Genomic DNA, 19,334 nt, shown 5'->3' on the forward strand with positions numbered 1-19,334 from the left:
AAAAGATTGTCTGTAACTGTCTTTCATTAAGTGGTGCCAGGCTTTCCTTCCCCTGACCTTCACCAGTTGTTTACAGGAGAGTTTTCCTTCTCCCATTGGAGAGCAGGGTCACAAAGAGGCGAGAGACCAAGACAGAGAAGACCTGAGATCAGCTCTGAGCTGCCAAGCCCAGGCCAGGACAGTAGAGCCCTTACAGCAAGCTCTTTACCCTCCCTACGATGCAGGTCGTGACCTGGGGCTTACTAAAGGCCCTGCTTTGCTCCAGACTTGCGAGATCCATGTTGTGGCCTGCATTGCCCTGAGTGCAGGTGGGATGTAGTCCTGTCATGGCAGGGAGCTCCTTACTGTGGTGGGAACAGAAACAGGGTTCTGTAGGCTGGGCTGGGCCCCGCAGGACAACAGGTGTGGTGAGGAAACTCTGTAAGAGTGAGCAGAGAGAGGGCAGAGCTCCAGAAAGAGACACCCAAGTGCAGAGCTGGAAGGAGAGCTAGGATGGAGTTGGCTAGCCCGACTCACCTCAGGGACAGAGAGGAAATCAGCCTCTGGGGGTGAATTTAGCCACTCTTTGCCATATGTTCCCCCTGCCCCTTCTGGTGCAGACATATCCCGCCTGCGGAGTCAGTGCTGAGCTATTGCAGATCACCCCGGAGCTGGTACTGGTATCCTCCTAGCTGGTGACCGGGAGAGGCCCAGGGGCTTCTCCAAACACCCTCCTCCCGAGCCCCAGGGGTGTCCCAGGCAGGGTCCAGCCCTGCCGCTTCCTCCGGGCATCCCCAGCTCCTCCGGGGCAGCCGCGTCCCCACCTGCGTGTGAACACGCGCGGGGGAAGGCGGGGGGCCGTGTCTGCCTTTCATGGTTTCACCGATACCATCCTGACTTTCTCCGCAGCCTGCAAGGGCTGAAGTTTCCCTTGATGGTCTCGGCTGCCCGCCCCGCAGATCAATTAAACCCAGAGCCGGCCTGATCAACATAAAGGGGAGGCCACACAGCAAACAAACAAACCAACCCCAAACAAACGAGCGCCCCCGCGGCTCCCGGGGCTCCCCCGAGCAGCCCGCGGTGCAGAGCGCCCGGGAACGCCCCGAAACCTGCAGCGCCCTGGGGGAAGCAGCTCCCCTTTACCCGCAGGGAGCGGGGCCGGGCACCCCCGGAGCCCCCCGGGGCTCCCCGAGGGACGGGGCCGGGGGAAGCCGCCTCCGGGGCGGCGGGGAACGGGTCCCGAGGGGTCCCGCTGCCCCCTCTGAATTCCGGGCTCCGCTTGGTTTGCCTCGGGGCCGGCTTTGGATCGGGCTGTGCCCGCCTCCCCGGCCACCCTCCCAGCCCGCTTCGCCATCGCTCTCTTTAAAGAACCACTCATTTTTCGTGTGTTCCTAATTATGTTTTATTTGGCTATTCATGAGCTATTTGGTGTTACACTGACTAGCGTTATTCCTGCTCGTCTCTCCTTTCTCTCCCTCCTCCTCTTCCCTTGCTTTGATGTACTCTTGCATATTATACAAACAAGATCAAAAGCTACTTTTACCACCTCCGCCCACCTCATACAATATTTGTTACGGGAGAAAGTGTGTTTCGGGTCAAAACGCTGGCTTGTTAGAGAGAGGTACTACCCAGCTGAAACCGGGGGGAGGGAGGGGAGAACGGGAAGGGGGGGGGGGCCACAACATCAAGTACATGAACTTTAAAGTGAGCCCTATTACCACGTTGTTTAAAGGTCTGATCGTGTCAGGTATAATACTGAAGAAAAATGTTATGTTGGACAAAATGCTTATATTTTCCTGCTGTATTAATGAGAAGCTTGCCCTAGGCTATTTCCCCATCTCAGAGGGCAGCAGATGCAGGAAGTCCTTGGGGAGTAGATCTTTGAAATTTCATCAGCATTCATGGGTGACCTAGCCTTTTCAAGCACAATGATAGACATGATAAATCATCTTTGCAACGAATTCTAATTATCCTTTATATGGCCAGGTTGCCTCTCAAAAAGCAGATATCTAACATTTTCCCATATTGCTTCCAGGTTTCAGTGAGGGTGTCAAAAGTCTTGTGCCATCCTTCTTCCCTGCTGCTGACCATGTTATGTGACATCAGCCCTAAACCCCAGAGTGTGCTGGAGTCAAACTACTCTATTAAGTTACACGCTTGCCTGTATTGAACTAAATTTAATTCCTTTCCTCTCTTAGCCAATGAAATTATGTGGTGCAGTGTAAGATAGGATTAGAAGTATATCATTATAGCAATTAATACTATAATGCCTCCATGATTAGTGTGCTACATTGAATTTCATGGATTTTTGCTCACTCTTGCCTAGATTTCCCTTGGGTCCTCTAGCCCAAACCATTGTATTCTTAGTAAATTAAATGTGAAATCACAGCAATATACTTAATAAATCCACTATCACCTGTATGGTGTATTAATAAAGGGCTCCAGTGCAACCTGTCCAGCATCACCTTGCAGCCTGGGATGGACACACTGGGAAAGCTGTTTCCCTCGAGGTGAGAGCTGCCTGCCATGTCCTTCCTCTCCTACCCAACTTTCTCTCTGCTTGCAGAGCAGGCCCAGGGGAGCAGAACTGTGGGAGCCCAGCACTGCTCACCCCAAAGCAGGGCACAAGGGGGATGGATTTAGGCTTGTGGCTAGCAGGCAGAATGCCTTACTCCATGGTTATTTGTGGAAGGGAATGCATTGCAATGCAGTAACCCCACATTGTGCTTGGGGACTCGGATGAAATCCCCCACCCAGGGAGGTTCAAGCCTTTTCCCACCTCCCCTGGGGGAAGAGGTGGGGGTCTTTAAAGAGAAGCCTGTTTGAAGTGGCCCTGATGGAAATGGGGTTATTTCAGAGGTACAGTAATGGCTGGCTGGTTATCTGCAGCCAGGGCTCTGTGGCAGGGAGATAAGATATTTATTAAGAGACCCGTTTTAATGCTCAGGGATCGCTTTCAGAGGGCCCAAGAAAAATGGTCTTTATCTAGTATATTATTATGTACAGTCACCCTGTTGATGTTTTACTTTAGTTTAGACACCATGAATACAAGGTAATAACTTTCCCTTCAGCTTGTTTATTGCCAAGACACCTGAGGGCAGTGAGGTGGGGAGATATTTGCTTTAATAGGGGTGATTAAAGGGAGACTCTTCAGGATTAGGGGAGAGGTAGGGGTTGCACAGGGACCATCAGTGCCTGACATTCAGGGTATATTTTAGACCCAGATCTTCCTAGGAACTTTGCCAAGAGTCAGGGAAGAGCGATAAACTGTGTTGGGGAAGGAAGTCACGGTGGGCTGTAGGTGGCATGAGGACAGGGAAGGCCTGGGCTGTCTTTGCGCATGGTGTGAGTACTTAAATATGGTTGGTCTGAAAATGTGGGGGATGGAGACAGATGCCTCAGGTCTTCTCCAGAGCAGGCAACAAGACCTCCTGACCTGGCTGAATTTTTCTCTGCTGTTCAATGTTTTCAAGCCAAGGTGGAAAAGACTCCAGTGACTGGGAAATGACATTTCATGGTTCTGGTGATGGGCACTGTTCTGCCACATGCTGAACACCTGAACTGAGTGTCTGAGTGGGGACACTTTTTACCTGGATGGTTGATGTCCATACCACCATTTTGCTTGAATAGTTTTTCCTTCTGCACTCCTCTTCACCCACTTATTTGTACTCCCTTGGTAATGTGAGACCTTCCAAGCATGGAAGGTGCTTCTTCTGTGGCTGGGGAGCATCTCACTTGTGCAGGGGAGGGTGGTGGAAGACTTTGAATGCACAGTGGTGCACAGCAAGACAGGAGGCTGGGAAAGAGTTGGTGGAGATTGAGAGGTGAGTCTGGGCAAGGTGGCCCAGGGATTGAGCCCCTGCAGACACCATTCGCAGATGGGTTCAGGGACCAGCTAACACACTGGCATGTCTCTGCTCTGATAGCTGGACATCAGGAAGGAATGCAGTGAGGAGCCAAACAAATCCTTGCGCCTTTGCTGTAAGCATCTCACCACTCCCACCATCCTCTTCTCCCTGCCAGCACTGCTTTAGTGCCTGTCTGTTACATCTGTACACCTCCATCCTACAGAGACATCCATTAACCCACTTTCATCGTCTAACACGTAGAATCATCATGCACTGGGAAGCCCAGAACAGACAACTGAGTAAATTCAGAATGAACTACGGTGTTCTTTCATGCCATAGAGACTTGACTTCTATCTTTTGTCTCTTCTCCCTCCCTCCCTCAATTCCCCTTCCCCTTCTTCATTTCTATCGCTACTTTCCTCCTTCCCCCCCTACCCCCCAGCAGCCGCCACCGTCCCGTAGCTCCCTCCCGACGTGCAGGGCTCGGCCGGGGCCGGTTGCGGGGCAGGACCTCAGCCCTGCCCGGCCGCAGCTGCGGGTGGGAGCAGCGGGCCCGGCTGCCCCACCCCCGCCCAGCAGCAGCCGGTGTCCGGGCGGGGCGGGCGGCGCGGATAAATAGATTATTCAACTCCCTTTCGCTGCAGGCTATATGAAGCGCGATAATGCTTTGTCGGGGCGGGGGGGATTATTTGTTTAGCGGCAAAATACGCGGGAAGGGATTAGCGTTTTGCCCGGAGCCCCCTCGCCGCTTCCATCCATCCTGCCCGCCCCGACGGGATGGGCCGCGCCTCAGCGGGGACCACCGGGCCCTGCCCGGCCCCCGGGCTGGGAAACGCGGCGGAGGCGCGGCCGGACGGGCAGCGCACAGGGAGGGCTGCCCGATCCCGATCCCGGTGCGGGAGCAGCCACCGGGCACCTGTGTCTCAGCCCCTTGATGAGGAGGAGCTCGCTCCCTCCTGCCGTCCGCACCCGCTCCAAATATAATTAAGCAGTGTGGAGAAAAGAGAGGGAAGCTTTTTGGAGGAGTGAAACACCGCGTCCCTTCCGGAAAGTGCTTTGCTCTGCTCCCTCAGGCTTTCCTTTTTTTTTTACCTTCCACTATTTTTTTTCCCCTTTATTTTCGTGCGTGTCTTTCTTCCCTCCTAAACTGACTTTCACTGGCAGCTTTTCCCTCCTTGCGCTCACCCCGGAGGAGGAGGAGAAGGAGGAGGGAAAAAACAACCCACCAACCCAGCCACACTAAACCCACCCAGCAGTGGATGGGGGGAGGCAGGAGGCTCGTAGTGCGGGTTCCTGGCCAGCGGGCGGTGGGAGCCCCCTCGCTCGGCGAGCTGATGGCCGGCGGCGGGGGAGCAGGGCGCTGCCGGCCCCGCGCACCCAGCGCAGCCGCGGCCCCGGCGCCTGCGGGGCGCTGAGGGCTCCGCGCCCGCGCTCGCTCGTCAGCCAAGGTGCGCTGAGAGGGGGATAAACCGGGAGGAGGGAGAGCGGCGGAGAGAGAGGCAGGGAGACTGGCGGGTCTGCCCGGCTGCTGGCTACCTCACCCCGGCGGCGCATCCTGGCAGATGACGGAGTAACTCACCCGCGCCTGGCTTTTTTTTTCTTCTTTTTTTTTTTTTTTTTTTTTTTTTTCTTTTTTTAAGGGGTGGGAGGTGTTTGCTATTTTATCCTTTTTATTTTTTTTTTCCCCCCCCTCTGTGTGTGTATACAAATACATCGCCTCCGCTCAGGGAGCAGGATATTTCAAACCCCAAACTATGGCTTTTCAAAAATCGTCCGATGCCTCCAACGCCACGAGGAAAAATCCCAGCCTCTTGGAGATAGGAGCCTTGTGCTTGGACTCGGAGATCATCTTCGGCTTCACCAGCCACCTCCTGCGGAGGAAAGCCAGGGTAAGGGGATCTTGACGCGCTCCGGGGCTGCTGGGGCCCGGAAGGGGGTCGAGGGCCGGCTCATGGGAAGCGGGTGTCAAACTTGGCGGGGCGAAGTTGCGGGCGGCGGTGTCGGGCAGGTTTCAGCACCACGAACAGTCCTGGCGGCTCCGCGGAGCGGCGCGGGGGAACCCACGCGCGCTGCCGGACCCCTCCTGGGGCTTCCCCGTGCGGACCGCGGCACCTTATGTGACCCCGGTTTCAGATGGCGAGTGGTGGCACCGCGCCCCGCTATTTCTAGGAGGGTTTTGTACTTACTAAGAAAAGGAAATTGCTCAGCTCCGTGGCGCGGCTCAGCCCAGCGTCGGTCGGGGAGCCCACCCCTTTACCCCCCGCCCCATCCAACCCGAGCCTTGGAGCCGCGGGAGGGTTTTGCGGAGGTTGTGTGGGCACAGGAAATTTCGGAGCAACTTCTCGGAGAGCAGCATTAACCCCGAGTAGGCAGGAGAAGTGAGCTGGGGCGCGGCGCTCCGGTGCGTGTGTCTGTGCCAGTCCCGGTTTCTCGCCAGCCCCAAGAGGGGCACATGGCAGCCCCCGGGTACCCGTCCGTGTCACCGCTTTACTCTCGCACCCCAACTTTTCCCGGGCTGCGGGCGGTCCGGGCAGGCGGGGGTAGCGATCACAGTGCAGGGGAGCTCTCTCTGCCCGCGGTGCGGGGCGCGCCTCAGGGCTGTGCTTGTCGCCCACGGCCCCAGCCCTGCCCCAGGTCATGCACCCTTAGGGGTGGGGCCGGTGGGGCGCTTCACACACGTGCCGGGAGAGCCGGAAAAGTTAAAGAGGCGGCGTAAAGGTGCCTCATGGGGCGCGATTATTTTTTCCCCTCGTATGTATGCGTTTCCCCACTCTTTGTGCTCGGCGATGCCCACCTCACCACACACCTTAAGACCTTACCCCAGGCGCCACCAGCACCCACTGGCGCGGCGGCGGGGAAGGGGCCCAGGAGCGGCGTTGGCATCTCCCGGGAAGAGGCCGCCGCCCCCCGGCGCGGCCCCGCGGGGCCCCGGCCGCGGCTGCTCCGTCCCGGGCGGGACCGCGGGCGCGGCGGCGCCGGCAGGGGGCGCTCTGGTCACAGGGACGGCGGCGGCGCCGAGCCCGGGCACGTCCCGGCCCCGTGACTGACAGCGCCGCGCTCCGCTCCCGGGAGGTGGGGGGAACTAAAAAAAGGAGAAAAGTGCTAAATATACGAGCCGGAGCGGCAGCCAAGTAGACAATTAGCTGCGAACGTTAATTTCTCCATCTGTCAGGTCAATTTTCGCGTGTAGGAGCATCCCGTCGCGCCCGCCGAGCGGCGGGAGAGTCGGTCCCGCGGGGTCTGTGTCCCGCGGCACCGCGCATCTGCCCGCGGAGCGGGGGCGCCGTATCCCAGCCCGGGCAGGCGAGCGGCAGCCGCGGGCGGAGCGAGGGGAGCGGACCCCGGCCGGACCCTTGACCCCCGCTGGCAGCTGGTCCGCAGCCCCAGCGCCGCTTTTCTGTCTCCGCGCCCTGCGGCGGGACCGCACCCCGCGCCCGGCCCTTTTCTCCGACTCCCGAGGAACTTGAAGTGTTAAGGAATCAGCGACTCACACTGATTTTGGCACTGTCCCGTAGTGTCACTATGAAATGCCATCTTTCTCTCCCCACCCGTATCCCAAACCTAAACCCGAACCCCAGCCCGCCCCGGCCGAGGCTCCCCCGCCCCGCTTACCCCACCCCGCCCAGCCCAGCCCAACCCAGTCCAGTCCCTCCTCCCCTGGCCTCGGAGCACTTTTCCAGCTTTTTTTGCCGATGTGCTCCGGTGCTCTGGGTCCTTCCCTGTGCTGTCGTGGAGAGCTCACTCCTCCCTCTCCCATCCCAAACTTCGTTCCCGTCTCAGTATGGGAGGCAGCATCACCTAGAGCGGCAGTCCGGGCGGCGGGGACCCGGCGCGATCACTGTTGGCACCCCTGACCCCCGCCCCGCTATGTGCGCCCCGGGCCGGCCGCGCCGCCGGGCACCGCGCCGCCCGCACTAACGGAGCGGGGCGCGGGGCAGGGGAGCATCCCCCGCTATCATGATCGCGGCCGCCGGCAGGAAGGCTCTGGGACCTGATCCCAGGGCGCCGGGGGTAAGTTCCTACAACACTCATCTCCTCCCCGCGGTTGAGCTTTTCCTTGTTTTTTTCCTTGGTTTTTTTTTTTTCCTTTTTTTTTTTTTTTTTTTTTTCCCTCGCGAGGAGGGTGTGAGCAGCGTTGCCTCCGCGTCCCGCGTTGCTGAGCTGTGCTGTCTCCGCAGGTGGCGGAGGGGAGCGGGGTGCGGGAGCTCTCCCCGCGGAAGAGGCCGCCGGCCGCCGCCGAGGAGGAGCGCTGCGCCAGCCGCCCGCCGCCCGAGGGAGCGGGAGCCGCCGCGGGGACCGAGCCGCGGCCGCTGGAGCGGGCGGCGGCCGGGGGCTGGTGCCGGAGCTGCCAGGCGCAGCTGGCCGAGCTGAGGAGGCAGGCGGCCCGGCTGGCTGCCGGCGGCTGCCCGCCCAACGCCCCGCCGGTAAGTGCAGCGCCCAGCACCGCCGGGGGTCGCGGGGGGTGGGGGGCTGGAGCCTGGCCCCGGCCCGCACGGGGTCACAAGTACATCCCTAAAGGATTTGGGAGGGGAGCGTGACGGCAAAGCCGGAGATTTCCAGCCCGGGAGGGTTCTCCAAAAGTTCAAGGATTTCCCGTGCCGGGCTTTTATCGAAAAGCGAAACTGTGCGGCTGGACGCCCACCCGTTGCTACAGCCACCGGCTGCCAGAAAGAGTTAAAAATGGAACGGGAGTTTGGCAGCGGGAGCGGAAGAGCCGAGAAGCGGCTGTGCAGGTGCCGTGCGGGACGCACCCCGCAGCCCGGGTCCTGCGGGACCTCCCGGGGCCGCCCAGCCCTGCTGACACCGCCCCGGGGATGCCGGCTCGGTGTCGCGACTGGGATTTAGCTTCGCTAGAGGAGCTGCCGGTGACAGGCGTTCAGCTCCTCCTTCCGAGAAGCCGATAAAGTGCAGCTGAGAATCAAACACTTGTGTCTGTGGCGCTGGAGGAAACTTTGAGTGGGATGGATGATTTTTGAGTGGGCTGTGCTTTTGCCCTCTGGGTGCTTGAACGTGCCTGGCTGATGGGCTTACTCCTGTCCTTAATGTCTCTCGGGCAAGCACTGGCTGTGTCCTTTTCCTCCAGTTTGTGCTGCACGGTGGCACTTAATACGTGGTAGGGAATGGAGAAAGTGCATGAGGATGCCAAGAGTTTCCCTCTTACACAGGTGCAGCTTTATTGGCATTGTATTTGTCTACACAGTTTTTCCTTTCCGTGTTTGTTTTTTTTTTTTTTTTCTATCAAAGGCCTTTATTATCCTTGTTGCTTTTCCTTTGTCAGAGCAGGTAGAGCAAAGATTTTGAAAGGTGAAAAAATACATTATTGACACAGAGTCTTGCCTAGACATCTGAAGAAATCCTGAGAATTAGCTGATAGGGCAAAATGCAACAGAAGACCCTGAGATTCTGTTTCAGGGCACACAAAACCTGTGTTGGGGTTTTGATAACATTTGGAAGTAATGTATTGTTTTCTAAACAATGCTTATCTGGATGTTTGCAAGAATGGGGGGGAGGGTCTGAAGAGGAAGCCAAACCCTACTGACCTTCGTTTTCATTCAAAGAGTTCCTGTATGATCTACAGAATTCCCATTGAATCTAAATATAGTTTTGTTTGGAAGTGCATTGTGGAGCAGTGTCCGAATGCACAGTGAGGTTTGCATTTTCAAGCCAGATCCAAAGCCTTTTGAAATCGACTGGAGTCTCTCTTTTGGCTTGCTGGGCTAGGAGCAGGCTCTTATTTCTGTGGTGTAAAAGGTCACATATCTTATCTCACTGGATCCAGGACTGTTGTACCTTTTGTTTTCTGGATTGCTGCAAATGGTGGAAAGAAGTTTAATTTCCCTTGTGAAGTGCCTGAGGTAGGCTGCTTCAATGAGGAGCACAGAGACCCCTGTTGCTGTGCTGAGGTGGGCCTCTGCCATAAAGAATTGGGTCTTATCTGTGAGCGGATCTCTGCCATGGGAAAAAAAAATCCCAGTGTAGGAGAGTCAGGGGCCTCAGCCAGGTGTTCAGGTGAGGAGACCTGTGAGCAAAGGCCTGTTTGTGTGGTCTATTTCCTGCAAGTCTCGGGAGACTTCCTTGATAAGCACTTGATGATGGGTAAATTAATCCCCCTTTCCTGCAGGGTTTCAAAGCATGCCTAGGAACATAACAAAATAGGAGTCATCACAGTGTCAGAGCCTCGGCAGAGCTGAGCACCGAGTAACAGATACCTGGAGTTCACTCGCTGTGCAGCATGCAGTAAGGCTTGATGCTTGAAATCTCTTGAAAACTGCATTCTCTGACACTTGTGAGACCTGGAGCCTAATTGCAAGCTGAGATTCCCTCTGATCCTGGTGTGGTGAGCAGCTCCTCGGGAAGGAAGATGCAATAAACAGCTGTCCTTACTGCCTTGTGAGCGTGAAGTAGGTTAGTGGGAGATTATAGCAGGGGTTCGGCTACTCAGCTGCTGTGAATTGGCCTTGCAGTGGGAATCTGATGCAATATGCTGGCAGGGTGAGCAGTGTGTAATGTTTGTGCCAAAAAGGCAGCTTGCTCGATTCTCCCCCACTTCCCCCACTCTTGTATAATTATATAACACGACATCTGAAAAAGCAGCTCCTCTCTGTAAGGATTTCATGCCCATACAATGCAAGTCCAAAGTTTCCTGCAAGCTCTTCTAATGCTCTGTCAAACTAAGCAACTACTGGATGAGTAAATACCAGAAGGTTACTGCTTGGAGCATGCTGCTCTCAAAGGATTTACCTCCTTTGCCATAATAATTAAGAGATCTTTCAGCACAGATTCAGAAAGGTTTCCACACCTGGTTGAAAACCCTTTGGAAAGGTGGGTGGGTGCCTCAGAGATGAAAGAAGGGCTAGTTTCCTGCTGTTGATATCTTTCCTGATGAAAGAGTGGAGGTGTATTCTCATGCGTGGGGCAGCTGACAAGGGATTGAATTCACATTAGAATAGAAAACCAACGTAGTGTTTGCAGTCTGCAGGGATAACAAATCTAATTACTTGAGAGGGCTATGATTCATACAGTTTGTGTTGCTATCCTTTCAATTAGACGTATTTAAAATATATAAATAATTTAAAGTTTCAGTGCTCAGATGATGTGCATTGATTACAGAATACTGTTAGTTGTTTGTGTCTCTTCAAAGTTCTCCAAATCTCTGTGGACAGCTGATAAAAAGATACACCTCCTTGCTTATGTTTAAACTCTTTAAACAGTCTCCCAAGCTCAAGATTTACTGCATCCTACACTCTCAATTCCCTTCAGTTTACTGCTGCTGCCTTTACAGTTTTCTACCACAGTGAGGCTTGTGTGTGAATCAAAATGTGATTTTCATTAAGTGTGGATGGAGCCAAGTAAAGTTTAATCTGAAATTATCCCAGATTAACATTTTGGTATTGCACTGTTGGCATCAGTTACTGGGTCATGTACTGAACTAATGTAGGAGGGAAAAAACAAGGTATCTTGGTTTATCCCTAATTGAAAGTTTTGCAGGCTGTGTCCTTGGAGAATTGGTAATGGGATACATCTCCTACTGCTAGAGTTCTGGCTGGAGTGGAAAGCAGGTTGTTCTGCCTGGAAGTTGTTGCTGTTGGCAGCTGTGGGACAATCCGTGGGAAATGAGTTGGTGGTCTGTGTTTCATTCCCAATTGGCAAATAGCCTTGTCACAAACCACAATTACCACTAATTGGCATCATTGTTGGCAGTTTCAGGGAGACACTGAGGACTGAATGGGATGTAGATTAAATTAGTAATAATATTTCTTAGCACCTAAATTCTTCGTTTTGTTTCACAAATGCTAATTAATCAATTTGTGTGATTGCCCCTGTTAGGTAAAACCCAAACATGCTGTAATTTCTGCAGAGGTGTATGTCAGACTGAGGTAACTCCACAAGGAAGTGGAGAGGCAGGGACTGTTCAATATAAGAGATGTGCTCCTGTAGCTGCTTTTCTGGAGGTAAACTCTGTGCTGCCTCTGGCACAGGCAATAGTCTTAAGGATATAAAGCTATTGCAAAATGGTTTTAGCTAATCCTTTATGAGCAGAGGCAAAAAGCTTTCCTGGTGTTAGGAATACACACACACGTCCACAGAAGGGATTTATACTGGTGTAAATATTTTGGTTGTAGAAAAGTAATGTTTGTGCCCAGGTATACTGTATGAGAAGAATTTTTTTTTTAATCTGTATTGAAAGGAGGCTAAGACCAGCAGAAATTCACTTTGGAAGTGATTAGCTCTGATGATCATGTTTCTCCAGCCCAGGGATTCAGACACAACATTTCACTTGTCCCCATCCATCCTCACCCCAGACACCCCCAGTCTGAGCAGTTTATGCTGTCCCTACTGCCAGTGCAGGCAGGTGCTAGAGGCAGCATTAAACAGGGAAGAAACATTAATTTTGTGTTATAGCCTGAGTTCAGGAAGTCCCTGCTGTCTTAGTTTTTATGAGCTTTTCTTCCCTGTTCTGTTGTTTTGTTTTGAATTTTTACCCCTGTTGCATTATCTGCGCTGTGTGTTACATGGGCACACCACTGAACGGCTTCCAAGGGCCTGAAGGACAAAGAAGAGAGAACGTGGCTCTTTTGCTGGTAGAGTTGGCAATTTTTTGTTCCTCAATACCTAAAAAGTCCTGTATTCCCAGCTACCCAGGTCAACTGCAGTTGGGCACAAAGGATCACGCTGCCAGCTCAGTGACCAGGACAGGTTATGCCTTTGTTGCTGATGAACCATGAATCATTTGAGAGAGCTAAGCAAGCCCTAGCCTGCTGTATCCTTGTCAGGGCTCAGTGTTACACCAGCCAGAGTTGGAGGAAGAGCTTTTCTGAGTGCTGGTGCTCTTGGAAAAAAGAGAAGATGACAGTAGCTTTAGACATGCTGTTTACATGGATGTGTCTTACCTGTGCAAATGCCAGGCAGTGCTGCTGGACTGAGCTCCCATCACTCCTCCTCCTGGTCAAAGTGACTCCTCCTGGTCAAAGTGATGGTCTCTTGGTGGCACACCTGTGTGTGCTGCTGATTGTGTCACCTGAAGGAGAGATAAAGAACAGAGTTTTGGGATGGCCAGGCTCTTTCCTATGGGCTTCTCCTGTGTGCTAAATAACTCCCCCCTGTTCCCACCAGCAGCAGAACTAGGGAAGGAGGGTCTGGTAGGATGGAAGTTGAACTGTATTTGTTCCCTCCTTGTCCCAGATGACTTCATAAGAGGCAGAATCTTCTCTATAGCTGCACACACTGTTTGGATGACAGTAAGCTGGGGCTTGGACATCTGGCTTCTGCCAAGCAATTAATAACATGTGGATACTGCCCAATTTCTCTCATAGTTTGTGGAAGTTGTAGGAACTTGTTCTGAGCCTTCTGCCTCAATTTTAGATCATTTGACAGGTTCAAAAGCTGTTTAGAAGGGCTGTAGTAAGAAGGATGGAAAGAAGGGCCATGCAGTAGTTCTTAGTGCTTTGGAAAACCAGGCTGAGAGGACAGGCATGGGACTGAGGACTGTAGTCTTGATGTGTGAGAGTCAGGGATGCTTTGTAATTCTCCCCATGGCCACTCTGATGGCCTGGTATTGGGAGGAATTGAGGCAAGGAGAGCTCATGGGATCTCTGGCTGCCAGTACCTGTCTCCTCACTGTGCACTGGTGGGTGCTCCAGGAGCCAGTGTAGGACCCTGGGAGAGGGCTCTGTGTCCTCAGTGTTTGCCTGCAGGGTCGTGCTTCCCTGAAAGAACAAGGATTCAGAGCATATGGGGGCTTCTTGCAACACTTGAGGTGCATGTGGAATTGGTGTAAGCTTTTAGGAGCAGTTCCTGCTGAGTTTTCCTGCTTGTGCCCATTGTTTTCTGTTAGTGTGTCAACCCTTAATTCTGGGGTAGCCCTTACTGCCTGGAATTTGGCTGTCACAAAGGTGACACAGATGAGTCTTGGCTAAGTTTGGGGTCCTCTGTTACCTAGGGGCTCTTTTATTTTTGTGGGAGGTCTCACAGTATCTGGGTTGATATGGATAAGGGGAATTGAGTGGGAGAGCTGTCTTTTAAAGACTGCTCTCTAGAGGAATCCAATTTTCATGGCTCTTCACAAGCATTAAGGCTCTTCTAAATGCACCTTAAAATGTTCTATACTTAACATTTCAAAAATGTGTAAGTGGAAAAGTAATGTCTTCGTTAATATATGTGAAACTACGGGGCATTTTTTTAAGATGCACATTTAATATTTAATTTTGTGAGAGGGACTCTTGCAGAGACTTGGCTGCGGAGTGCTCCAGGCAATGAGCTCAGATGTGGATTTCGGGTACGTGTGCAGTGTAATGACAGGGTTAGTGACAGCACTGTGTCAAATGTGTTGACACGAGCAGTCCCCTCCTTGGACTCGGCGCAGTGGTTCCCGGTGTGACAGCATGGGCTGCAGAAACTGATTGTAGTGACTTTGCTTTAGACACTTAAGATTTTCAAGCATGTCCTTTTAAAATACAGGTGAGAGGGATTATCTTGCAGTTTGGATGCTGGAGGCAAGAGACCTCTCTGGGGGATCTGAAGTGGGGGAGTGGGGATTGCACAATTAGCTGGAGGTGCTGTGGTCTCCTGGGTAGCTGAGGGTAATTAGTGTTTCTCTGGCTCTTTCCCTGGCTAATTCCTTCAGCACCCTGCCCTATTAGGGGAAAGGGAGGAAACACATAAACCATTTCAAAATCCCAGGGGGTGGAAAAGAGCATCTGCTCCTAACATCTGAGGTTACTTTGAACCTGTTGAAATATGTAGTAGCTGCTTTATTGTTTTTGCCAAGAGTTTCCACCTACAGTGATCCCAGTCTCTGACTTGTTAACAGTGAGGTTGTTGGAGGCAGTAGTCATCCTCCTCCTCATCCCTGGCTCACAGCAGCTGATAGTGGCTGCTGCTGTGACCTGGCACTGCAGGGTATAGGAGTGGGGATGACTGCAGCCACCAGGATTTTCTTTCTTTTTTTTTTTTTTTTTTTTTCCCTCCTCCATGACCAGGATTACCCACAATGTTCACAGTTGTTGCACGTGTCTCCTGCTGCTCGGGTACCCCAAAATAGCTGCACTCTTTGGGCCTGAGTTGTTCTTGCCACAGTGAAGATGCTGATGTAAGGAAGAGCCAGTTATTCCCTGGGTTTTCAGCTGGCAGATTAATATTTTGTCATGAAAAGTGAGCAGAGATTTTGCTTCACCCTGGTTAGACAAGGAGAACCTCTCTGAAAGCGTCTACATGTCTTATGAAATATTTTTTCATGCCAATGCTGTTGCCTTTCTCAACATTGGATTACCTTCAGGAATAGATCTATTTGGATATTGGTCATGCTGAATAGGGCAGGCAGCTGTCCAGTTGGAAGTACTGTATCTGCTTTTTATTATTTACTGGAAATCAGTGGAATTCAACTTGTCTGGATTTGTCTCCTTGTCGTCTGACTGCAGACCTGCAGCACTGGAATAACAATTTTTTATTTGTGTCCAGTATTTCCCCAAGTGGAAGGCATCATTGGGAAGGTGGGAATCTTGTCTATTGCTGGCTGTGCTTGTGATTGGGACCTGCCTGACTTCTTTTAAAAGTGGCTACTAATTTTGTATAGTGACTTATGGGAGAAAACTTGGGCCCTACTTCAAGGAGAATCATACCTCCTGCTCTGTTAACAGGAATTGTCCCACTGCAGGGATGCAAAATCTGAATTAATCCCTGGATCTGTCACTGAGTTTGTGAATTTGGGCGAGCAGATTAATACCCATGGGCTTAATTTCTCCTTTGCTCAGCAAAGGGAAAATGCTTCCATCTTTTGTTCATTTGCAGTAAAAACATTTTTGTGGTGGAGACTCTCTTGCTTGTATGGTATTATCATCGACTGCTGTTAGTAGAGCTGACTGCTGCTGTAATGTGCATAATAAGAATATATAGCACAGGGACATAGCACAGAAAATAGTGGACTCTGTGACTTCCAACTGAACTTTCAGGTCAGGTGTTGGGGAGGGGTTTTTGGAACTGGGGTCACTGCAACAGCATAAAGAGCTAAAAAATCTGGAGACTTCAGGTAAACTGTAAAGGTAGTAACAGGTAGCCCTGAAAATCTGCTAGCTCACCAGGACAGGAGTGGTGAGGCTGTGGAAGAAGTCTGAATGTCTGTGGTGTGTGTTCAGTTGGAGTTTCAGTAAGCAGCAGGTGTCAGATCAGCTCAGGGAGCAGGGGTTAGAGCTGTGCTGGTAGTATCTAAAAAGGTTTTATCTGCATACTGCACGATGCCTCCCTGGATGGAACTGGAAAGCTGCCTTGTGGAAATGTGATGTGGCCTTTTTAAATGGGGGCTCTCAGTGGCTTCAGTCCCTCCTACTGCTGCTGAAGTTTATGCCAAGGTTTACTAATTATTAGTTTTTCATTAAAATGTTTTACTTTTAAATGGAAAGAAAGCTGAATTTTATAGAGGGACTTAAGAGCAAAGCTTCAAATTATTATTGCTGTCATTTGGAATATGCTGGGAATATGTCACTTAGCAGGAGTAATCTATTCTTCTCTAAGATATGCTAAAAGGAATGTAAATCTTTGCCATATAGTTCTTTGGACTGACTTTGCTTTGAAGCTGCTTGAGCCTTTAAGACATAGCTGGCAGATGTTCATTTTCATGTTGGACAAAAAATGTTTAGTATAAATATATCCACCTATTTTAGGCAGCATAATGCCATTGTTGCATGATTGTTTTATCACCAAGAGTCTGACTGCTGTATAGTGAATCAGAGAAATCTCAGCTCTTGCTCACAAAAAGAGGCTTAGGTGAGTACAGCCTCCTTCTTTGAGTCAAGTCTTAAAATTTGTCCTTAATCAGCTTTCCTGGAATTTGCAAGCTGCTCAGAGTTTTGGCTGGGGCTGGGCTGCTGTTACCAAACATCAGTATCCGTGCAGGATTGACTGCAACACTGGACAGCTGTGGGAAGATGATATTTTTGTTTAGCTCTTAGCAAATCTTCCCCTGATGTTGCTGAGGGATTTTGCACTGCTGGGTGGATGGGATGGGGGCCTTCTGTCCAAAACTGAAATGTGATACTTCTGGCTAGGCTGGGCACTGACTTGGCTTTCAGCATGAACAGGGAAAGAGAAGCATTAGTCCTGGTTCTCACAGCATTCAAAAGGTTATGTTTAAATGTGTTTCCTGTTTTATTGCAACACACCATTTGTAACAATAAGGTTTGTGTTGCTGTCTGTGTGTATAAATTTATCAGTGCTGATTATACTGTAAGTGGGCAGCATTTGAACTCATTTGGGATGTTAAATCTACCCAGTTTGTATTGTATTCTGTATTTATTACCTTTTGTTGTTCTCACTGTATTGTATGTTGTAGCATGTATTTACTCCTTTTGGCATTGCTGCTTTTCTCCTAGATCTCAGACTACAGCAGTTTCCTAAAGCTTGCATATGGCTTTATCAAGTAAAAATTTATTTTTAGGGGTTGCCTGGTGCTTTTGCATGGCTTTTTTGTGGCTCCTGAGGAGTTCAGGAATGGTGTCTATGCCCAGGGTAACTCCCATGGCATTCAGCAGAGTGGTGCTGCTGAGTGTTTTGCAGGGGTGAGACTGCTGAAGTGGTTGAGATCAGTGGCACTATGCCAGCCTGGTGACACATGTCCAATTCCCATCCCAAAACAGGGCAGCAGGAGCTGTCTCCAGAGACTCTGAGTAATGTGACAATCTTTACAATTGTCAGAAACCTGAGGAGCAACAACTGGCTTGTATGATCAGGAAATCTGGCCATCCTTGTTTCAATTGCTGTACTCCTTTTGGGTCGCCCATGGTGTTCCCATACTGCTGCGTGGCCCTGGGAAACCTGGTTCCAAGGAAACACTCATTAATGATGAGAGACAAATTTGCTCTTCAAAATTTGGCCTTTGAAGGATGGAAGTGAGGGACAAATATCTTTGCCACTGTCATTTCTGGGCAATACTTGGTGCTGCTTCTCTGGTCAATGAGCAGAAGATGGAAGGGCTAATTTGTCCCAAATACCCTTTCTAGCAGATGTGCCTTAGAACTAGTATGACCTACAGGCACTGCAGAGCTTTTGTAAGATATCTTGAAAACTCTGCTGTAGGTGAAACATGGGGCAGGATTTGTCCTATAACTATTTTGCCTGTAGCTTGAAATTCAAGGTTAAGCCCAGAATCTGCAGTTAAAATGTTCAGGTGTTAGTGTAACTTGTGTAACTTTAAACTGTGAGCTATTTGTCTTTCTCTGAAGATTTTGTTGCAAAGGCAGGCAAATACATTTGACATTCCTCCAACAAGCTCTCACAAGGGTAATTTTGTGTGGATGATTGAGTGGCATGGAAACACTGTAGGATACCATCCTTTTGTGGATTTTTTAAAGAGGAGATACAGTTGAAATAATTCATAATATGCACAGAATCTCAGCAGACTGCTGAGAAAGCTTCTTTCAGCAATTACCTGTAAGAATAAAGTAAAAAGTATTTATTATTGAAACTCACTTTTTAACATTAAGAAATATTTCTTCTGATATTTCCAATTTTTTATTTGTGTGCTCCAAATGAATGTAGAGTAAGACAAATGTGTTCAAGGAAGAAAAATATGAGTTAATACATTAAGTTTACATATTTTTCGTTTGATGGATTTATGGTTTTTAATTACATCTTCATGTCTTGCATTGGGATCCCTGGGGGCCCTTTCTGAATTTCATGCTTGTACTCTTGTACACATGGGATGCTTTAACCTGCCACCTTGTGCAGCCTTACTGCTGCTTCACTGACCTCTGCTGAAGTTACTGGTTAGTCAAGTTTAAAATCTGAGACATCCACAAAGGGCCAGATGATTAGAAGAATATTTGTGTGATTGAGAGAGTTTCTCATGCTGACATTTTGTGAAACACAGACTATTAATGAGTTTCTCTGATTTTTGTGTGGAAGGTGGAGTTTGTGCTCAGCATTTACTCAGCTGATCACGAGGAGCAACACCTTGGCTGAGTCTTACTGGCTCCCTGAGGGCAGTCTGGCAGTGGGAAGCAGTCATGTCTTTGGTAACAACCCTTTGGGGAGCCATAGCTGGTTTTAGGGAAGAGTATTTTCAGCAATACATCATCCTGAATGTACATCTCCCTACTTCAGTCTCTGGTTACATGCGGCACTGGATTTTCATTTCATAGCAGTTTGCATCGTGCTTCTTTTATTGACAGTGGAATCAATAACCTGTGTTAACAGGTGGAAAATGAAGCCTGTTTGTACTGTGCAGTTTCAGTTGATTTACATGGGTGAATTGCAAAGGAAGCCAGACTGCAGAACTGGTCAATGTCTGTGTTCCAAATCCATCTCTCTCTGTTGGTATCATTACCCCCATCTGCTTTTCTCCAGCACGTCCTCTTCATTTTTCTGTTCAGTGGGAACATAATTACCTGTTTATGTGTATGTGTGTGGAAATGCTGCCAGGATCTATTTGTTATAACTATGATGTAGCTTATTGAAGAGGCAAAAAAATCCCTGGCTGACAATATTCAGGCTTTCCAAAAGAAACCTTGCTTTTGG

General features: G+C 50.6%; 1 protein-coding gene and 1 long non-coding RNA gene across 8 annotated transcripts in view; one reads left to right on the forward strand and one right to left on the reverse strand.

Moving 5' to 3' along the window:
* The first annotated feature begins 4,996 nt into the window (after positions 1-4,996).
* The window catches only part of KIF26A (kinesin family member 26A), a 96,244-nt gene continuing 81,906 nt past the window's right edge, over positions 4,997-19,334 (forward strand). For 3 of the 5 annotated variants that reach the window (XM_072930470.1, XM_041716319.2, XM_041716320.2), the window contains exons 1-2: positions 5,582-5,716; positions 8,006-8,251. In XM_072930470.1, the coding sequence (XP_072786571.1) occupies positions 5,582-5,716; positions 8,006-8,251 (381 nt within the window). Of the gene's footprint in view, positions 5,276-5,554; positions 5,717-7,700; positions 7,839-8,005; positions 8,252-19,334 lie in introns of those variants that run through there. The other 2 variants (XM_072930469.1, XM_072930471.1) reach the window with 2 other exon arrangements.
* Positions 5,515-7,422, reverse strand: LOC140684349 (uncharacterized). Of its 3 annotated transcripts, XR_012056549.1 has the most exons (3): positions 7,319-7,422; positions 6,647-6,909; positions 5,515-5,698 (listed from the first exon to the last, which is right to left on the reverse strand). It is a non-coding gene; the product is annotated as an uncharacterized lncRNA (long non-coding RNA). The 3 variants fall into 3 exon arrangements; XR_012056547.1 differs by lacking the exon at positions 7,319-7,422 and having other exon boundaries at positions 6,647-7,205; XR_012056548.1 differs by lacking the exons at positions 6,647-6,909; positions 7,319-7,422 and adding an exon at positions 6,014-6,638.

Source organism: Taeniopygia guttata, chromosome 5, assembly GCF_048771995.1.
Source record: "Taeniopygia guttata chromosome 5, bTaeGut7.mat, whole genome shotgun sequence".
In the NCBI taxonomy this organism is placed as follows: Eukaryota; Metazoa; Chordata; class Aves; order Passeriformes; family Estrildidae; genus Taeniopygia; species Taeniopygia guttata.